The sequence below is a fragment of the Enhydra lutris genome, unplaced genomic scaffold (assembly GCF_002288905.1).
Source record: "Enhydra lutris kenyoni isolate GAN:26980312 unplaced genomic scaffold, ASM228890v2 scaffoldscaffold37, whole genome shotgun sequence".
NCBI lineage: Eukaryota > Metazoa > Chordata > Mammalia > Carnivora > Mustelidae > Enhydra > Enhydra lutris.
In genome coordinates this window covers 32049215-32066568 of record NW_019154121.1, presented here as the reverse complement: position 1 = coordinate 32066568, position 17354 = coordinate 32049215, and the positions used below count along the sequence as shown (strand labels likewise).

Sequence of the window (17354 nt, the reverse complement as noted above, 5' to 3'; positions counted from 1 at the left end):
TAATTAACCCTCCCAACAGTGTTCTACTTTGTTTCCTTATAAGTCCGTGCTTTTTAAAATATGGATTTATTCTAATTTCTCTACGGAAGAGTCACGGTTTCTGGTCCAGTCATTTAAAATGAGTTTTCTTGAATATAAAGATTAGTTCCTTTTTGATTTTTCTCAGGAAATTTTGCTTAAAGTATTTCAAGATTACAGAGGCAGTTGACTATTTCCTGTGTGTGTGCTGTACGCAGTTTTGGAAAATCTGCCCCATGGAGCACATTTTGGTGCGTCTGGAGTCCGATTCCCGGCCCGTGTCCCAGCGCCTGGCGCGCCTCATCTTCAACTCCTTCCTGCCCGTGAACCAGCCCGAGGAGGTGTGGTGTGAGCGCTGCGTCACGCTGCTGCAGATGAACCACGCGGCCGCCAGGAGGTTCTACCAGCACGCCCACGAGCACACCGCCTGCACGAACATAGGTGCGGGCGCCCGCGGCTCAGCGCCCCTCACGTCGCCTCCCCAGCGCGTCATCAATGTCGCGTGGCCTCCGCGCGGCTCGTGCTAATCAGCTTCACGCTTTTAGTGCATTTCCTAATGATTTCCTTTAAAATAATACTTTTAATTGTTTGGGATTCTGATTTTACTGTTAAATATTTCTGTTGAAGAAACATGTATATTAATTACTGATTTGTTTTAACGTTTTAGCGAAACTGATTCATGTGATTCGCCATTGCTTAAACGCCTGCATCCGGAGGGCTGTGCGCGAGGGCCACGAGGGCCATGAGGAGAGGGAGAAGGAGAACGTGAGTGTGGTCAGGCTTGGCCTGGCTGAGCCGCGCCTGCGGCCATGTTACCTCAAGGAAGAAAGGCCCCCGTGCCCCGTGGCTAGGGAGGGGCAGAGCACTGGCATTTCCGTAGACTGTTACATCGGCAATATTTTGATTTCCCATTTATTTCTTCAGTATTGATAGATAATTCAGTGGATTATTGTAGGGGATCATAAATAACGTTTTTGAAAGAATTGCTCTGTATCCTTTGTAGTTCATTGTGGAGTTTGGGTAGGATTTAATACGGAGGAAAATTTATTACTGGTAACACCTTGTCCCAAATTTTCTCTGCCTTAGGCTTCTCTGTATACTTCAGTTCGGCCTGGGTGTAGTGTACACCTGGATTGGATTCTGGATGTTACCATATTTTGTAATTAATGGGTGTTAGTGTTAAGGATTTACTCATAGTCACTGCTGTGAAATTCTACTAGAAACATCTGGGGGTTGAATTTCTAGGAATGAGGTTTATTTAGAATTGTCTTTTCTCTCTCCCTACCTCCGTCCTTCCCTCCTTCCTTCCTTTTCTTCTTCTTCTTTTAGAAAGAGAGAGAGCACAGGCAGGAGGAGGGGCAGGGGGAGTGGCAGGGAGAGGCAGAAGCAGGGAGAAGCAGACTCCCTAAAGAGCATGGAGCCCGATGTGGGGCTCTATCCCAGGACCCCAGGATCGTGACCTGAGCGAAAGGCACTTAACCAGCTGAGCCACCCAAGTACCCCTAGAATTGTCTCTTAAAAGGTAATTAAATTGGGGCCCCTGGTGGCTCAGTGCGGTTGAGCCTCTGACTTCTGATTCCGGGTCAGGTGATGACCTTGGTCGTGGGACGGAACGTGAGTCCACTCTGCTCTCAGCTGGGAGGTCTGTTTGAGATTCTCTCTCTCCCTCTCCCATTGCCCCTTCCCCTGCCTGTGTGTGTGCCTGCACACACACTCTCTCTCAAATAGATAAATCTTTTAAAAAATAAATTGAAAAATTTTTAAAAAGGAGTTAAAGGGACTGGTTAGCTATTATTTCTTCAGAATCCAGAGTGACCACTTACAAGAAATTGAAGACTCAGACACATTATTTATAAGCAGTATCTTAAGCTTTTAAACAAGCTCTCACGCTCATGTACATCTAAACTAAAACTTGGGGGTAGTTTTGTAGTACACAAATAGATTAGGTAACCAGCCCTTCAAAGAAGTTGCAAGAAACAGTCTGTCCTTTTGCTAAGACCTAGTCCTGCGTGTAGGCCCCAAGGTGAGGTCCTTTCATCAACCTGACCCTGCCTCAGTCCCAGCCTGCATCCCACTGCCTCTGACACAGGCTTTTTCTCGGAGAGAGATTGCCTGGTTGGCTCACAGGTCTCATGCTGGCCTCACGACTCCTGCACACATCCCCGGGACACTTGTGCCTGTGGGCTCACAGCTGGAAGGCTACCACTCCACCAGCCTAGACCCTGTTAAAACAAGTCCTCGTCTCTATCCCGGTCAGAGACACAGGTGTGGAATCAAGGAGAAAAACGCACAGAACGAGTGGAACTGGGTTTCATCCTGACCGTGGACCCCGGCTAGCAGTTACAACCACTCACAGACCTCAGCCTAGATTTGGAGAGCCTTCCCCCCAGGGCATTTGGAGTTGGTTCTGCTTTTATTTTGGGTGGAATTTAAGTTCCTCTCTTCAGGGTTTTCCCCTTAGTATGCAGATTGTACAGGCAGAGCTTTTCAGGAAGGTGACCGCCTTGCCTTACATCGTCAGAAACCTCCGATGGAGAGGCCGGCCTGGCGGCCTCACTCCATGGTTCTGGAGTGTCCGGTCTTGGTGTGGGAGACGGTGGGAGTGAAACACAGGAGCGAGCACAGCTTCTCTCAGGGCCACCACTGTGAGCTCAGAGTGACGGTGAGAACAGTTTTGCAGAAGAGCAGAGACATAGTTTGTGATGTACTCGTTGAGAGGCTGTTACATTTTACATTACAAAATTTGTAAATGTTGATGGAACCCTCCACCCCATTATTAAAAACTTAGGTGTTATTGAGAACGCTTGCATCTTATAGCACTTTGGGTCAGTTTCTGTACCATTTGAAAACACGAGAGTTTAGAAATATGTAGGTCCATTATAGCTTATGCTAGATAAGAAATACACTTTGTCATGTGGATATTCTCGTTCCAGGAATGTTTATGTGGCTAAAAGCCAAATTTTTAAAGTTGTTCTTTTACTTTTTCTAATTGCTAACCACTAAAAATCAAAGATGTTCTCTGCTAAAATAAAAAGTTGGCTTCCAGCTTAGAAACTTAGCACATTTTTGTAAGGAAGTAGTGGTAGCTTTTTCATGAGACTTTCATGATAAGGCTGTTGTGCTAAACATTGGAATGGGAAAAAGTAAAATTAATTGCAGAATGGAATTTCGTCAGTCTGTTACTTGTTCTTTCAGTAGTGTCTAAGCCTTTAGTAGTTTTATTTCTTTTTAAATTTGTCCATAGCTCATTCAGAATGTTAAGTGCATGATGAAAAATCTAGCCTTGGGGCACCTGGGTGGCTCAGTGGGGTAAGCCTTTGGCTTACTTCTGCCTTCGGCTCAGGTCATGATCTCAGGGTCCTGGGATCGGCCCCGCGTCGGGCTCTCTGCTCAGGGGGGCCTGCTTCCCTCTCTCTCTGCCTGCCTCTCTGCCTACTTGTGATCTCTCTCTGTCAAATAAATAAAATCTTTAAAAGAAAAGAAAAATCTAGCTTTATGTAAAAAGTACCTTTGCTTTTTCTGTGTATTCCTTAAATTTCTTTTATTTTTTTTTAAAGTTTATTTATTTAGGTAAACTCTGCAGCCAATGTGGGGCTTGGACTCACAACCCCGAGATCACTACTCACATGCTTTACTGACAGCCGTCTGGGAACCCCAAGTTTGTTTTCTTTTAAACTATCTTTTTCCATTGTGTTTGAGTAGATAGCATAACAGTACCGGTGCCCGAAATGAATCTTCTTTTGCATTTCAACGTAATCGCTTTTCAGGAAATTGTAGTGGCTCTTTGCAGGTTCAGACTCTCTTTGGTACAGTCCTGTCGTAGGGTTGGCTAGCACACTCCCATCAGTGTGTGTGTGAGCTGGTTGTGTTCTGTGCAGAAGACTTGCCAGAGTGCGCTTGTGGCTTCGGTGGAGCACTCAGAACACAGCAGCGAATATTGCTCACGACCAGAAGCTCAGAAGATGTGAACGATGTGTCATTTTAGAGCAAACTAAGGAAGCCAGAGATTGAGTGGGAGTCGGTCACCATCAGCCCTCACCAGGTCTGCAGGTGGAGAGGCTGGGAGACAGCCTGGGGTGGTCTGATGGGCCGAGTTTGTAGCTGAGTTTCAGTAGCAATCACATCTAGGTAAATCCCTCTCTCCTCGCCCCCAGTCTGTTCACATCAAAGTTTATGGCAAGAAGTGACAGCTTGCTTGGCGAGGATGCAGAGAAAGGGGAACCTCCTGCACTCTTGGTGGGAATGCGAGCTGGTGCAGCCACTCTGGAAAATAGCATGGAGGTTCCCCAAAAAGTTGAAAGTAGAGCTGCCCTATGACCCAGCAGTTGCACTACTGGGTATTTAGCCTAAAGATACAAATGTAGTGAACAGAAGGGGCACGTGTACCCGAATGTTCATAGCAGCAATGTCCACAATAGCCAAACTATGGAAAGAACCGGGATGTCCATCAACAGGTGAATGGATAAAGAAGATGTGGTATATGGAATACTACGCAGCCATCAAAAAGAACCCCCTAAAATCTTGCCATTTGCAACGATGTGGATGGAACTAGAGGGTATTACGCTAAGCGAAATAAGTCTATCAGTGAAAGACAATTATCATACGATCTCCCTGACATGAGGAATTTGAGAGGCAGAGTGCAGGGTTTTGGGGGTAGGGAAGGAAAAAATGAAACAAGATGGGATCAGGAGGGACATAAAACATAAAACTCTTAATCTCATAAAACAAACTGAGGGTTGCTGGGAGGTGTGGGGGGAGGGACAGGGTGGCTGGATTATGGACATTGGGGAGGGTATGTGCTATGGTGAGTGCTGTGAAGTGTGTAAGCCTGACGATTCACAGACCTGTACCCCTGGGACTAATAATACATTATATGTTAATAAAAATAATTAATTAAAAAAAGTGACATCTTACAACAATTCAGAAGATATAGTAGAAATATGCTCTTTACTCGCATATTGTGTCCCTAAAGACAATAGTTTATACATTTTTATTTTTAGATGGTTTTTAATTCATATAAAGTGTTGATTGAAAGGATATAGGGTTCATTTAGCATTTATTTCTGGAGTGGGCTTTTAAAGGCATTTACCTCTACTAGAGATTTTCAAATAGAAGATAAAATCATTTTCATGAAATGAAAATAGACTTGATATGCTTTACGTTTCTGCTGCAGGTTTGGAATTCTGAAATGCACTTTTAAAGTTAGAGTTGTTACAGTAGTTGTTATGACTTGATTCACAATCAGATTATTCGTATCTTAGGTTCTGGACAAAACACTGTCTGTGAGTGACGTCGCATCTATGGCGGGTTTGTTAGAGATTGTCGTGATTCTCTGGAAGAGTATTCACAGAAGTATGGAGAATAATAAGGAGGCCAGAGTCTACACCATTAACAAGTTCGCTTCCGTGCTCCCTGAGTACCTGAAAGTCTTCACGGTGAGATGCTCACCATCGCACGCCGCGTAAGATTGCTTTTGTGCAGAATTGGCCGAGGTGCCCCACATCTCACCCGGCAGGACCTGCTTGGTCCTCCGTAAGGGGGGGGGTGCTAAGCCAGTGCTCACCTGGCAGGCCAGTAGCCTCCAGCCTTTCCAGAGGGCGGAGATCACGTCTTCCCGCCGCATATCCCCAGCACTCAGGGAAATGTGCGGTGAAGTGCTCGGTTTCTCTGTCTTCGGTGGTCTGTGACACCATTTGAGAATTTACTTTGATCAGCTGGGAATTGAGAAGGAAGAGTGGGCAAACATGATACCACAGCGGCTGGGTTTTGTGGACGCTCTGAGGCATTTGATGGCGCACTGCACGCACGTGGGTTTCCGAAGGGTGTGCGGTGTGTCTGCGGGCAGAACCATGCATGGAACTTCTAACTGGGTGAAGTTTCTTGACTTCTTACTTCGGAGGGAAGTTCATTTTTCCAAAGCAAGTAGAAAAAAGACTGAGCTAGAGATGAAAATGTACTCCCAATTATAGAGAAAGCATGGTTTGAGTACAGATTGGTCCTAGGTTTCGTGAACCGTCCTTCTCGATGAATTTTATTTTGGGGCTCTTCCAAAACTGCTTGTATGGCCTTGATCCCTTAGCTGTTTGAGCCACAGTTCCGTGACTGTCAAGTCTCTGAGCTTCACTGTGTTCCTCAAATGCAACTGTGACCTGTTCAGGAAGGTAAATAATGTAACTTGCCAAAGTCATTAGTACATTGCAAAGCTCAGATAGTTACAGTGGACTGAGAAGCCAGCGTTATCTCAAAATTCTCAGACAACAACACGGAAGCCCATGGAATACTGGGTGAGAAGAGAGATGAGCAGCGCGGCCTGCAGGTGTCTGGGGACCCAAGGAAGGCAGTTAATTAATTCAGTTAATTTCAAACGGTTCTGGCAAGAGAGCTGCTCTGTACTCAGTTGCTCCGAGAACATTGTGGTCTCCTCTATAAATGAATGAACAGTCTGTAATCCAGATAGGGCGGAATTGGTGGTAATTATCAGTCTACTTTTGTAGTATTTTTGTGTTGGGAGTTGGGGAGGGGGTGGGCCCACGCCGACTGAATGCGGAGGAAGTACAGATCAGATTTCGATGTTGTCCCTGGTTCTGTCTCATGTATGTTTTGGGGAAAATTGTTAATTTTTTTCTGTTAGGGTCGACCATCTCTTATTCTCCCAGTCAACCGGGGATATTTTCTACTAAGTGTATTTGGTTGAGCCGGGTCTTCTGTCCGTGTTGTGGTGTGGCTCTGGCTGCTTCGGTGTCACTGCGGACGGGTGCTGCCCTGTGCCTCACACAGTCCTTCCAGCGGGGCCCTCCCCTCCTGCAGAGGGGGAGACAGACCTCTGTCCCGCCTGCTCGCTCCCTGCCGACCCGGCTGCTGAAACTGTGGGGTCTGGTCGGACCGAGAGTCGGCTTGGTGGCTTCCGAGCCTGTGCACTGTCCATAAACTCTTTGTCTTCCCAAAGATTTTCTTCTTATTTTATGGAAAAAGTTTTCTCTATTTCGTTCTCTTGACATTTATTTAGGATACCAAGTGTACAGAGTTAACTTTTTTCTCCTTTCATCAGTGTTTTTTTTTTTAATTTAAAAAAACATTTTATTTATGTATTTATTTGTCAGAGCGAGAGCGAGCGCACAAGCAGGGGATGGCAGCAGAGGGAGAGACATGCAGGTTCTCTGCTCAGTAAGGAGCCCGACGTGGGACTCGATGCCAGGACCCTGGGACCACTGAGTCCCCCAGGCGCCCCTCAGTATTGTTTGTAAAACAGAAGTCAGTGCCTTGAAAGCCAAGAATTTCTTGTCCACTCTGCGCACTGATGCACCCCCCAGGATCTAGCTTGGCAGTTCGTACACAGTAGGGGCTTAATAAATATTTGCACCAATGAATACATCGCACAAAGTGGTAAAATGTCATTTAAAACTTTGAAATTTCTTCTCAAACGTGAGGCTTACCAGTAGGTTGAGGGTTCCCATTGAACACTGAAAGGAGTGCTCTAGTTCCCACCGAGCAGCTCTGAACATGGGTTATTAGGAAGTTGTGTGGAGCCTTTCAAAATGTCGTTGCGTTTAAATACCCTTCTTTCCCTCTTTTTGTGCTTTCAGGATGACCGCTGCAAGGTCCCTTTGTTCATGCTCATGTCCTTTATGCCAGCCTCTGCTGTGCCCGCATTCAGGTATCCTCTCTCTCTCGGAGGGCTCGTGAGTGGGAACCCTGCCGTCGTCGTGCTCAGTTATTAACGTGACATTCAGCAGACTGTCACGCTTCCGCTTTAAGGTCTCAGTGGTGCCGGGGTTGCTAAAGAATAGAGGAAGAGCCTACGTGAGCTAAAATTTGTCCCTTTAAAATGTGGGGTGTTTGTCAAGGCCAGCGTGAAGGGACTTCGGAGACGTGCTGCCTGCGTGTGCCTGGCACGGGGCCTCCTGGGCTGAGACGTGCTGAGGGTGCAGGGTGCCCTTGGAGGATGCAGAGCGGGCGCGAGCCCAGCATGGAGGGAGGGGTGTGAGGAGCTGGTGGTTTTCTGTTGTTCTACCTGCAGACAACACTGTGGGGACAATGGGTTGGTTAAGACATAATATTGAAATTAATTGTACCTATTTTTCTTTCCTTTTTTAAAGGTAACTACTAGAAAATTTTAAATGACCTAAGTTGCTTGTTTTTGTGCTCATGTTGTATTTTTCACTGCATGGTGTTGTTCTAGAGTGTTGGTTATTATCTCAGTAAAAAAGACTCGTTTTTATTCACATTTATGAAAAAAATTAATGTTTTGAGGTTAAGCAAAAATTATTTCCAAAAAGCTAGGCATCTTTGCTCTAGAGTCCGATGGAGATGACAGAGAACAGAAAAGCAAGGGGTTTACGGACCTGGCGTGTCCTTGGTAACTTATAACTCGCGTCAGGCTGCCGTGACTTCGTGTTCTCAGGCCGCGGGGAGACTCAGTGTTTTGTGTTGGAACTTACCCTGTGTGGTAATTGCGGGAAACTGTGTGTTCTTGCGGTGGAGAGTGTCCAAGAGTTCCTACGATAAGAGGGCCTTATGTACCCTCAGTGTTTAGCTTCCTTATTTTTTTTCAACTTTTTGAGGAATGGGAAGCTGTTACTGAAATGATAGATCTCATTTTATGTATTTGACATTTTCAGTTGTGGTGTGATTTCCACATTAAGGAACCAAGAGGAAGGAGAAGCGGACAAGTGCTATAGTACTTTGCTAGACTGTCTCTGCTCCTGGGGACACGTGGGACACATTCTGGAACTCATCTGTGACTGGCTGCCAGAAGAACGGCCCCAGAGCAAGGTGTATTTCTGTCACGTTTCTTTAAAATTGCTGAATGATGGTATGTGTGTGTTAGAGATCGTATGCTTTCCTGAGAACATGTTGATGTTTTTTTTTTAAGATTTTATTTATTCATTTGAGAGACCAAGAGAGAGTAAGTGGGGTGAAGGGCAGAGGGAGAAGCAGGCTCCTCGCTGAGCAGAGAGCTCGATGCAGGGTTCGATCCCGGGACACCGGGATCACGACCTGAGCCGAAGGCAGACGCTTAACGACTGAGCCACCTGGGCGCCCAGAGCATGTGTTTTAATTGTCAGTTTATGTCTCTGTTCTTTCAGAGTAAGTCAGCATCTAAACGGAAAGTGCAAATCCATGACACACGCCCGGTAAAACCGGAGCTGGCCCTGGTTTACCTAGAGTATTTGCTGACGCACCCGAAGAATCGGCAGTGCCTGCTCTCTGCTCCCCAGAAGAAGCTCAGCCACCTTCTGAGAGCGCTCGAACTGTCCAAGGTAACTTTGTAGAGCAGCACGGGACACCCTGCAAGTGAGTCCCTGTGAGTCACTTGTGCGAGAGACAAAGTAAGATTTAAGTTTCTCATACTTGGAGTATAAAGTTTTTCCTGCTGGAAAGGAGTTGAGAGCAATCTAACGCACTTCCTGTGCAGACCAGGACAGGAAACGCAGGTGATCACTGGCAGGGCGAGAGGGGCGCCCTTTGCGGCTTCTGGGCCCGTGGGCAGCCCTCCTCAGAGCACACCCGCCTGTAGGATGACTTCTCCCCGTGCTTCTCTCGCGTGGAGACGGGAACGCTAGCTTCCCTCACAGTCCTTGGCAGGCGTTTCTAGGAAACTTTGGAGGGTGTTTCCTGTGAATTTGGTATTTCCTTTTTCCTTCCTGGCTCTCTGGCTATCTCCAGGGCCAGCCCTCAGAGACCGCCTCTGTGACCGACGCTGGGGTGGGTCACGCCAGGGCCAGAGCTGCCGGCGCTTCGCAGCTGGGTCAGATCGGGAAGGGGAGGGGGAGGTCTGAAGGAGGAGAAGGAGGTGCCAGCTGTCCAGGGGAGGAAGTGGGGCAGGCCTGGCGGCCAGGCCTGGATAGGAGGTGCTGGGATTTTGCCCCTGGACTAACTAACGTGGGGCACTGGCTGTGCTGCTGTCCCAGGTAGGGCTACCTGTGGCTCTGGGAAAGATGGGCGGGTGCATTCCCCTTCAGACTTTCCTAGTAGGGGCACAGATGATATCCCCACCGACTAATGCTGATGGGACCTCCTCCCTCTCCATGAGACAGCCAGACACAGGCTCCCAGCCGTTTCCCAGCACAAAGGGACTCCTTTTACGGTACGGGGTTAGGGAACTGTGGGCAGGCTGGGGCTCTGGCCCTGCCTGGGTGTGAGAGCATTGCTATTTGGGGGAACTGCCTGCCTTGCTCTTTCCTGGGACGGTCTGAGCTCCTAGTCCCCGGCTGGGAGCAGGTCACAATTTGCTCCAGGGGCAAATGCTTTGTGTTCTTAATCCTGGTAGTTCCTTGAGCAGTAACTGTGGGAGTTTTTATCTTGTCCTTTAGAAGGGAGGATCTGCTCCTGAACAAATACTACGCTATATGTTAGCTAACTAGAATTTAAATTAAAAATAAAAATTAAAGTTAAAATTAAAAACTAAAAATAGTAAATTACATGAATAGCATAGAACGGAGCATCTGTGGCGAGAGCAGGGGAGAACTACGTTTCTCGGATGGTTTTGTGGTGTCACTAAAGCCCCTCCACCGGCCCAGTGTTCCCTTCCAGCGGCCGCTGCAGCTTGTGTTCACGGTGTGGCGGCCACACGTGGGTGGTGACTGAGAAGCTGGAACACGGCCACAGACTTTCGTACTTTGCAGGCGGATCTGGAATCCATTTTACAGTTGCCGGGTGGGAAACCTCCCAACTTCAGCGAAGCGGTGGCCCTGCGGGCCTTCAGCCTGCACTGCCGGCTCAGCATTCACCTGCAGCATCAGGTGAGTCCGGCCCTGGCTGCGTGACGAGCACGGAGCCCGTGGGCAAAGCCGGTCCTGTTACTGATTCGTCTTTTTGTTGTCGGACAGTTCTGCTCGGAAGGGAAGGTTTACCTGTCCATTTTGGAAGACACTGGGTTTTGGTTAGAAAACAAAGTTCTGTCTTTTATCCAAGATCAAGAAGAAGAGTATCTCAAGCTTCACAGGGTCGTTTATCAGCAGATCATCCAGGTCAGAAGTCCTACAACATGGAAACCTTCTCTTCCCCAAGCGTGTGCTTCCACATTCTCTGTTTCAAAGCTGTGACTTTGGACGTGGTGTCGCTCTTCTGTGGTGTGGTGTCCATTCAACATCCAGAGTCTGTCCTTTTCCAGCACGTACACCACGTAATTCTCACGGAGTTCTACAGCTTGCATGTAATAGGTTTTCATTAATGTTTGTGGAATGACATAAAATGGGTTTCCAGATTTCTTATGGAAATAAAAATGAGAACCAATGTATCTTTATGAAAATTCCCTTGTAAAACACCTTTATAAATCCTTGCTGTAGGAGCTAACTAGTAGTCCAGCCAGATGTTAGAAGCTTTACCAGGCTGGGTCTCTTCCCCTTTTGTGGCTCTGTTTCTTGGTAAGTCACACCAGTGCGTCTGTGTCTCTTGCAGACCTACCTGACAGCCTGTAAGGACGTCGTGATGGTCGGCCTTGGCGATGATAAGTTTCAGGTACAGCTTCTACAGTGGAGTCTCCGGATCATGCCAACAGGTACCCTGCATCTATTAAAGGACTCGTTTAGAGCAACGCATGATCAGACCAGTCCCTCTCACCCTCCCTCACGTTGCTGGCTGGGACTCTTGCTTTCAGGTGACAGATACGTAACACAGACCGCCTGACGCAGCTGGGCGGTTCACAGGTGGTTCTGGGTCTGACGCGCCTGAACCCACAGTTTCTTTCAGATTCTCCCACTGGTTTGCCTGGTTGTCAGGTGACTTTGCCGTGTGGTGGGCTCGTGCCGTGGCAGCCCTGGGCCTGTCTGCTCACCACATGGGAAGTGTAAGGAGGGACGTTTAAACTCCCCTCAGGACCGCTGGGAAGTTGCTTTTACCCCGAGGACAGGGTGACAGTGGAACCTGCAGTAACTAAAACCGTGGGGTCTGTGCTTGCTGCGTACTGGGTACTGTGTTAAGTGTGTTTAGTGAGTGAGCGTGAGGTCGGCCTCCTTCCAGGTGGTCTGGGGAGAGCTGGGCTGCGCGATTACCTGGAGTGGCCTGACCAGGGACCCCAGGGCCAGATTCTCACAGCCGTGACAGCGTGAGGAGTGGGGAAGTGACCCAGGCTTTCTCTGCTGCCTCTCATGGCAGGTGCTGCTGGCCTGTGACCCCTCCCCCTGCCCACCACCCACTGGGTGCAGAACTGTTTCTGAACTGCTCCCGCTGTGTACCCTGACGCTACATCTGTTTGCTTCCCCGATCTATATTAGAAACTTGAAAATTCAATATTTAAATTTCTTTAAGCCTGTATATCTGCCGGAAGACATTGAAAATGACTTTATCATTTGTAGATTCAATGTTAAGATTTGGACGTAGAGTCAGGGAGTCCCTAGTGCAGTTTGCCATTGGTCCCTGGTGGCACTGAATGTTGTCTCGCAGGCCGACTGGGGTCTGCCCACGGGGTCAGAGGTCAGGGCTCAGGGCCAGCCACCCTGCTCTGCCTTTCCAGTGTGTGCTTCTTGAAAGTAACCTGTGCTATCCGTTAGGTTGTGTAGGAGTTGTTTTAAGTACCCACAGTAACGACTGAACGTTGATTCGAACAAATACTATTTATTTCAGAATCTGGTTTTTCTTTGTTAAATTTTACTTTCTGGTGTGAAAACATTTTTAACTTAAGTTTAATGATTGAAACAAGGAAAAATGACTTGTATTTTTTAAAACTTCATTTATCATTTAGGAATTTTTTTCTCCTAAGGACCGACTCTACATTGAATATTTATGAAATTTACGTTTCCAAGGAGTTAACTGGAATTTTAGATCTCTGATGTCCCTAGTTTCATGACACGGAGGTATCTGTTCTCCAAAAATAAGGCCTTAAGCTGCTGACTTTACCTGAACCAAACTGAAATGATCTTTGCATTTATATATTCCAACAATTAGAGGCTCACAGGGGAGAATCAACTGTGGCCATCCTTTATAATCCTGTCACAAATAGGATTGTACTTAGCAAGTTAGCAAGGTATACCCAGAGTCTTTTGTTCACGGGGCTTTTTGCTCTACTTGAAAGAGTTCTAATAAAACTTTCTAATTATAAACGCAGTCACATTTGTGTTACTAATGTTATAATATGGCTTTCTCCGTGCTGAGGTGCTCATGCTACAGGAGTTCTCCGTGAGTAGAGCCGAGTCCCCACACGTAACCCAAATATAGGGGCACCTGGGGGCCTCAGTAGGTTAAAGCCTCTGCCTTCGGCTCAGGTCATGATCCCAGGGTCCTGGGATCAAGCCCCGCATCGGGCTCTCTGCTCAGCCGGGAGCCTGCTTCCTCCCCTTTCTCTTTGCCTGCTTGTGATCTCTGTCTGTCAAGTAAATAAATAAAATATTTTTTTAAAAAATTACTTAAAAAAAAAAACCCCAAATATAAAAATCTAAGCTCACACAAGTGCAGGTGTTTCAGCTAAAATGCCGTATGTATGTTTTGAAAAAAGACCATGTGTTCTGCAAAATCTGAGACTAAAAAGTAACAGGGCCTATGGGAAAAGACAGTCTGGGGCAGGTGGTTAAGATAGTGCTGTGTGCTGGACCACTAAGGAGATGGTGATCCTCCAGAAAGTAATCAGCCCACTTAGAAAGGGGGGTTAACATTTCTAGTAAAGAAAGTGTAAGTACAGGGGCACCCAGGTGGCTCAGGTTAGGCCTCTGCCTTCAGCTCGGGTCATGATCTCGGGGTCCTGGGATCGAGCCCCACATCGGGCTCTCTGCTCAGCGGGGATTCTGCATCCCCCCCTCTCTCTGCCTGCCTCTCTGCCTACTTGTGATTTCTGTCAAATAAATAAATAAAATCTTTAAAAATAAATTAAAAAAAATAAAGAATGTGTACTGTTAAGCCTAGGGGTTTGTCTTAGTTGGAAGGTGGATGGGCCACAGGCATAGAGCCTGGGGGAGCTGAGCCAGAGGGACTTCCAGGGAGGAACACATGCCAGGCTGAGCCAGAGCCAGAGGAGGACGAGGTCCACGGACCCCCTGCTGTGTCTGCTGCCATGGGGTGGGGTAGCGAGCATCTGCTTCTTCGATGATGCCTGCAGTGGCAGACGGACGTCACTCCCAGCAGTCGCTTTGGACGAGTTCCCTCTGGAGAAGCAAGAACTTCCAAAGTCAGGGTCGTCTGTTCTGTGGAGCTGTGAATTCTGACTTACCTTTAATAACGTGTTGTATTTTACTTAACCACTGTCTACGTATTTGGTTATAAGACACATACTGCTTGAATATAATGAAATAGCTTTGAATTGGTTTTTATAGCTTTTCTGGTTTTTGTCAGAATTAAAGATACCATTTAGACGTGTGATTCCCTCATGTGACCTTGAGGATGGGTGAAAAAGGGCAGCTCTCTCGTTTGCTGGGCCTTTGCTCTTCAGAACATCGGCCTCCCCTCAGCTGTCCGTACTTGGTCTCAGAGCCCAGCTTTCTTTACTGTCCGTTCCACGGAAGTGACTCACATGTGTGGAGAGTGTGTGTCCCTGTGCCTTTTAAATAAAAGAGACTCATTTGTTGAAAGTTTCTATTATGTTTGCAGTGATTTTAGAAACTGTTGGTTCTGGTAGTGCCATAGGCCTTTCGAGGGGTAAACGCAACTGGCACATGACCAGTGATTCTGCTTACGCTAGCAGGTAAATTTGGGTGTGGGCTTAGTTTCTTATCTCTGTCTCAAGCTGAGCTTACTTTATCTTATTAATTTGTTTTCTTTTTTTTTTTTTTTTTTTTAAGATTTTATTTATTTATTTGACAGAGATCACAGGTAGGCAGAGAGGCAGGCAGAGAGAGAGGAGGAAGCAGGCCCCCCCGCCGAGCAGAGAGCCCGATGCGGGGCTCAATCCCAGGACCCTGGGATCATGACCTGAGCCGAAGGCAGAGGCTTTAACCCACTGAGCCACCCAGGCGCCCCTTAATTTGTTTTCTAAACGGAGGTTCCTTGCAGGCTATGCCCAGGTCCATTTCCTGTGGGAAGTCATAATTCCTATGTAAAGTCAAATAGGTCATACCTCTTTGTCACCTGGATAATAGTCTGTTAATGAGAAACATTATTTCCGTGCTTTCCCACATGGCAAGTTTTAAAAGTACAGGTGCACATTTTATGTAGTTTATATACGTGTTTATGTATGTAGTATGTAGTTTGTATGTTTATGTGGCATATACTTGTTATGTAGACAAGAAGGAGTCGTGCAGCATGACTCCTGCCCCGGGAGAGCGTGTGGTGTAAATGGGGAGGTGCTCACGCACACAGACCTCAGGAAGGCCAGGCAGTGCGTGTCAGGCGTCGTGAGGTCCAGAGAGAAGTGAGAAACAGGATGCTCGAGAAGCTTCCCAGGGGGTGAGACCCCTGGCTCTGGGGTTTTGGTTTGTTTTTGTTTTGTTTTAAGAGTTATGTATTTATTTGAGGGGGGAGAGGGAGGGGGCACAGAGAGGGAATCCCAAGCAGGCTTCACACCCCCAGCATGGAGCCTGACGTGGGACTTGATCTCACGACACTGAGATCATGACCTGAGCCTAAATTAAAAGTTGGATGCTACCCGACTGAGCCACCCAGGTGCCCCGCACATACTCACCCCTCCCCAGGTCTATTCTTAGAACTCAACTTAAAATCCAGATAGGATAAAAACTGAAATGAAAATTCAAGATCTCTAGAATAAACTCTAGGATTAGTCTCACATGTAGAAAATGCTTTACCAAATTATTATTACTGTTTTTTAGAAGATTTTATTTATTCATTTGAGACAGAAAGATACACAGAGCATGAGCAGGGGGAGAGGCAGGCAGAGGGAGAAGCAGACTCCTTGCAGAGCCAGGAGCCCAACATGAGGCTGGATCCCAGGACCTGGAAATCATGGCCTGAGCCCAAGGCAGATGCTTAACCGTCCGAGCCCCTCAGGCGCCCCAACACTTCACCAAATTGATGCAGCCCTGTAAAGGGAGTGATTTGGAAGAGAAAGTGGCAAACTATAAAATGTTGGAGATTTAGCAGAGTTGGCCTGTGACATTTGTAAATCACATTTTGAAAGCTTTGGGGCCATCCTTCTCAGACTTGTGACAGTAGAGCTGGTGCTAATGTTGCCATCACACGAGAAAATGACTCATGTTCTCTGATCGGCATATTCAAGGGGCCACCCTATTGGCGTGTGTAGTGAGCCCAGTTCTCAGTGACCAAGTTAAATACACTGTTACTGTTAAAGCTCCTTGTGTTACATTGAAAAGGAGCAAGTTTTTAAATCTTACTTATTTTAAAACTTACGTGTGTTAAAATTTAGATTAATCTCATCAACCTGGAATTGGCTTGCCAGTAACAATTTCTTTCCAGTTACCATAATATACATGTGTTGTGTGAAAAATGTAATAATTTCAGCTAAATTTTGTGGTTGGATAACTTTTTTCTATTCTTTCTAGTGAAGGGCTTCTTTTACGTGTCATTACTTCTGGGCATTCTGAAAGAGGTAACCGGAAGTTCCTTGATGCAGAGACCAGACTCAGACGAAGAGGTTGCAACGCTGTTTGATATGGTCCAGAAAGTATTTCAGAAACTGCTGGAATGTATGGCCCGGAGCTTCAGGAAGCAGCCAGAAGAAGGCCTGCGGGTACTCACGCCTTCCCGGGACGGGCTGTGGGTGCCTCAGACAGGGGCGCTGGGGGCGGCATCACCTCACACGCAGGCTCAGCTCGTGCTGGCTTGTGCCCTTGGGTGAGGTGCACCTCCCTGTGGGAGACAATTACCAAGTGCTGACCTTCTTGCTTGCTGACCTTCAGAGCATGGGCGGGCAGAGAGGTGGTGCTGTCTGCACCTGGGGCGGGAGGGCCAAGAGCCCCCCCTTGACACTTAGCCTTGGAGCGGGTTCTAAGCAGCCCAGGTCAGCCGGCCGCAGCAGGAGCCTTCCGCCCGGCAGGACCGGGAGCTCGTAACCGACGCGGCCGGCTGCTGGTGCCCAGTTGTCGTGCCGCAGACTTTCCACCTGGAGCACACTTCTGAGAGTGTGGGTTCTGATTATTTCTAGATGATAAGGGGCAGTAATAATTTCCACCCGAGGCTACCCTCTTGGCACATGTCAGCGTCCCCCTCGCTGGGAGTGAGAGTCGCAGAGCTGGAGGGGCTGCGGTTCCCCCGTTGGCAAAAGCTCTTGTGAAGCGGGACCCGGAGCAGCCAGTTCATGTGCGAAGAACCCGTGGGCCGCACGGGCTTCGCTGCGAGAATCGCACTGTCATCAGAGGGGGCTGCTCTTTTTTTTTCTAGGTAGTGGTTTAAAGGATGCAAATTAGCTATTTCTTTTTTAAATAAAGCTTTAAAAAATGCTTAAGGGGGAGATGTTTATGAAACACTGAAGACTCGTTTTTTTCCTGTTCTTAGTT

General features: G+C 47.4%; 1 protein-coding gene across 7 annotated transcripts in view; it reads left to right on the top strand.

Annotated features, from left to right (window-relative positions):
* LOC111154348 (non-SMC condensin II complex subunit G2) overlaps positions 1-17354 on the top strand; it is a 63779-nt gene that overhangs the window by 32712 nt on the left and 13713 nt on the right. For 5 of the 7 annotated variants that reach the window (XR_002641081.1, XR_002641080.1, XM_022513904.1 and 2 more), the window contains 11 exons: positions 237-459; positions 686-783; positions 4004-4060; positions 5280-5453; positions 7602-7672; positions 8637-8790; positions 9105-9278; positions 10644-10760; positions 10848-10988; positions 11419-11518; positions 16401-16588. Coding sequence is in view for 5 of the 7 variants with exons in the window: in XM_022513904.1 (XP_022369612.1) it covers positions 237-459; positions 686-783; positions 4004-4060; positions 5280-5453; positions 7602-7672; positions 8637-8790; positions 9105-9278; positions 10644-10760; positions 10848-10988; positions 11419-11518; positions 16401-16588 (1497 nt within the window). In the remaining 2 variants the exon portion in view is untranslated. The remainder of the gene's footprint in view (positions 1-236; positions 460-685; positions 784-4003; positions 4061-5279; positions 5454-7601; positions 7673-8636; positions 8791-9104; positions 9279-10643; positions 10761-10847; positions 10989-11418; positions 11519-16400; positions 16589-17354) is intronic. The other 2 variants (XM_022513906.1, XM_022513907.1) reach the window with 2 other exon arrangements.